The sequence below is a fragment of the Myotis brandtii genome, unplaced genomic scaffold (genome assembly GCF_000412655.1).
Source record: "Myotis brandtii unplaced genomic scaffold, ASM41265v1 scaffold5, whole genome shotgun sequence".
NCBI classification, from domain to species: domain Eukaryota; kingdom Metazoa; phylum Chordata; class Mammalia; order Chiroptera; family Vespertilionidae; genus Myotis; species Myotis brandtii.
This window is the reverse complement of record NW_005369060.1, coordinates 634,331-637,653: the sequence shown is the minus strand read 5'-3', so window position 1 is coordinate 637,653 and position 3,323 is coordinate 634,331. Positions and strand designations below refer to the sequence as shown.

The window sequence follows — 3,323 nt, the reverse complement described above, 5'->3', positions numbered from 1 at the left end:
TATATGCAAAATATTTGGAATCTTACCTGTAACAAGAAAGCTGCATCTCCCCGCTCCAGCTTCATTTATGATGCTACAGTTATAAACCCCATAGTTTTCATTGGAAAGACTCTTCACCGGGTATTCTGTGTACTCTTGAGAGTCAAACTGACCTGTCCGTAATAATTTGTTGCCCAAGCGCCACTCATAGGTCAGTACCCGTATGGGATAAGCTCTCAGAACCCGGCAGCTCATAGTGACACTTCGCTCTTGTCCTTGCCGGATTTCCAAAAATGCTGGTTCCACAGCAGGAGGATCTATAGGAAAGAAATGTTAAAACAGGTAAAATATGTTGCAATGGTTATTCTTTTTTAAAAAGATTATGTTTTTATTGATTTGAGAGAAAGAGAGAAAGGGATAAGGAGAAAGAAAGAAACATTGATGAGAGAGATACATCTATTGACTTCCTGTAGCACACCCTCAACTGGGGATCTAGCTCATGACCTGGGCATGTGCCCTGACCAGGAATCGAACCAGATACTTCTCAGTGCATGGGAGGATGCTCAACCAACTGAGCTACACCAGCCAGGGTAAGGCAATAGCTATTCTTATTGTGAAAAGTTATTTTAAAATATATCCAGCAATAGGGAAGGAGTATAAGAGGTGGATGGAGTCATATTTAGGCACGGGATTTTCAGCTGGGGAAGGGTAGAGGCACAGAATGGGCTGGTCCAACACCCACATGTGGCATTTTTATTTATTTATTTTTTAATTGGGAGGGATATCTTGGCTGTAGAGGTCCCTGTGAGGAGCAAGGAGTCCCAGCCCTTCATCAAGGGTTCCTTGCTGGGAAGGAAAGTCCCTGTAATTTTGGTCTGTAAAAACCAGAGGAGAATGAGGCTGAGGGAGATAGGAGGGTTGGTAAGATTCCTAGGCAGTTCCTCTTAAAGGGCCTGTGCACAAACTTACTTGGACTCACTCCCTCTGAACTCCAGTGCTGGGGCAGCAGATTGAAGGGATCCAGGGCCATATGGGGAGGAACTAAACTGTCAGGCATCAGGGCAGGAACTGAGAGCAGCTTTCTCCTAGAGCAGTGGTTCTCAACCTTCCTAATGCCATGACCCTTTAATACAGTTCCTCATGTTGTGGTGACCCCCAACCATAAAATTATTTTCATTGCTACTTCATAACTGTAATTTTGCTACTGTTATGAATCATAATGTAAATATCTGATATGCAGGATGTATTTTCATTGTTACAAATTGAACATAATTAAAGCATAGTGATTAATCACACAAACAATATGTAATTGTATATTCAATATGTGTTTTCTGATGGTCTTAGGCGACCCCTGTGAAAGGGTCATTCGACCCCCAAAGGGGTCGCGACCCACAGGTTGAGAACCGATGTCCTAGAGGAAGGTGCTCACACAGGTCATCCTTCCTCTGTTGAGATCTCCGCCCACCCAGAGCTGACTGGTAGGAACCATAGCTGAGTCCTCTCAACCTGGCCCACACTGTCTGTCAGGCCCTGATGATTCCATGAGATCCTGCCCCATCCAATTTGCAGCCCCAATCACGCTGTTTGGAGTGGTTTTTCCATATGAATGGCCTGTATTGGCTCAGGCTTCATACTTTCCTAAAATCTCCAAAGTAGTAGCTGTACTCAGTATGTCCCATACTTCTCAATAGGTGGTCCCAGGCTTGGCACTAGGAGCAGCTTGTCATGGTTCACAGTTTGGCCTCTCCTAGGCAATTCTAAGCCCAACACAAGTAGCAACCATCTGCAGATCACTCTGTAACTCATGATGCGTGGCCCCAGGCAGGGCATAGGCAGTGGCTGACTTTATACCTCCCGGGAGGCCCCAGAGCCAGTGCACCCAGTGGACAGCTTCAAACAATACAAGATTACAACTCTACCACATCCATGAGAAACACACTCAAGCGGCAGAGTCAGTGAGCACCAAATCCCCACTGAAGCAAGTCCTGCTTCATAGGAATGTCTCCTTCACAGCAACTCTTCCACTGTAGTGCAGCTGGTCCACATAGCTGATGGCCTGGGGGTCAATCCCTTCCAGTGATGCTAACAGCAATCAAGGCTCAACAAGAACAGGAAAATGCACACAGGAGTGCACCTAGAGTGCCCAGCTCATGTGACTGGGGAGGCTGAGCCACTGGGTCCTACAGGACACATACTACACAAGGCCACTCTACAAAGTCCAGGAGACATAGCAATTCTATATAACACATAAAAATAAAGACAGGGAAGCAGCCAAAATGCAGAGACAAAGAAACATGTCACAAATGAAAAAACAGTTGAAATATCCAGAAAAAGCACTAAATGAAATGGAAGCAAGCAAACTACTATATACAAAGTTCAAAACAATGGTCAAGGAACTTAGTGAGATTTTCAAGGAAATTAATGAGAACATGAACGACATAAAAAGAACCAGTCAGAAATGAAGGATATATAACTGAAATAAAGAATAATTTACAGGGAATCAACAGTAGAGTAGAGGACACCAAGAATCAAATCAGCAATTTGGAATATGAAGAAGCATAAAACACCCAAATCAGAAGAATAAAAGAAAAAAAGAATCCAAAAATATGAAGATTGTATAAGGAGCCTCTGGGAGATATTCAAGCGTACCAATATTCTCATCATGGCAGTGCCTGAAGGAGAAGAGAGGGAGCAAGAAATTGGAAATCTATTTGAAGAAATAGCTTGGTCGATGTGGCTTAGTGGTTGAGCATTGACCTATGAACCAGGAGATTATAGTTCAATTCCTGGTCAGGGCACATGCCTGGGCTCTGGGCTCTATCTCCAGTGTAGGGCATGCAGGAGTCAGCCAATCAATGATTATCTCTCATCATTGATGTTTCTATCTCTTTCTCCAACTTTCTTCCTCTTTAAAATCAATAAAATGTTAAAACAAAAAGAAATAATGCAGAAAACTTCCCCTACTTGGTGAAAGAAATATACTTACACGTCCAGGAAGCACAGAGTCCCAAACAAGAGACTAACACCAAGACACATAATAATTAAAATGCCAAAGGTTAAAGACAAAGAGAGAACCTTAAAAACAGCAAGAGAAAAGCAGGAAGTGCACATAAGACTATCAGTTGATTTCTCAGCAGAAATTTTGCAGGCCAGAAGGGATTGACAGGAAATATTCAAATTGATGAAGAGCAAGGACCTCCAACCAAGATTACTTTACCCAGTAAAGCTATCATTTAGAATTGAAGTTCAGATAAAAAGCTTCACAGACAAGAAAAAGCTAAAGGAGTTCATCATGACCAAATCAGTATTACATGAAATGTTGAATGATATTCTTGAAGAAAAAG

General features: G+C 42.6%; 1 protein-coding gene across 3 annotated transcripts in view; it reads right to left on the bottom strand.

The window, feature by feature from the left end:
* MDGA2 (MAM domain containing glycosylphosphatidylinositol anchor 2) overlaps positions 1-3,323 on the bottom strand; it is a 528,724-nt gene that overhangs the window by 139,257 nt on the left and 386,144 nt on the right. For all 3 annotated transcript variants that reach the window (XM_014548202.1, XM_014548203.1, XM_014548205.1), the window contains one exon: positions 27-296. In XM_014548202.1, coding sequence (XP_014403688.1) covers positions 27-296 — 270 coding nt within the window. The remainder of the gene's footprint in view (positions 1-26; positions 297-3,323) is intronic.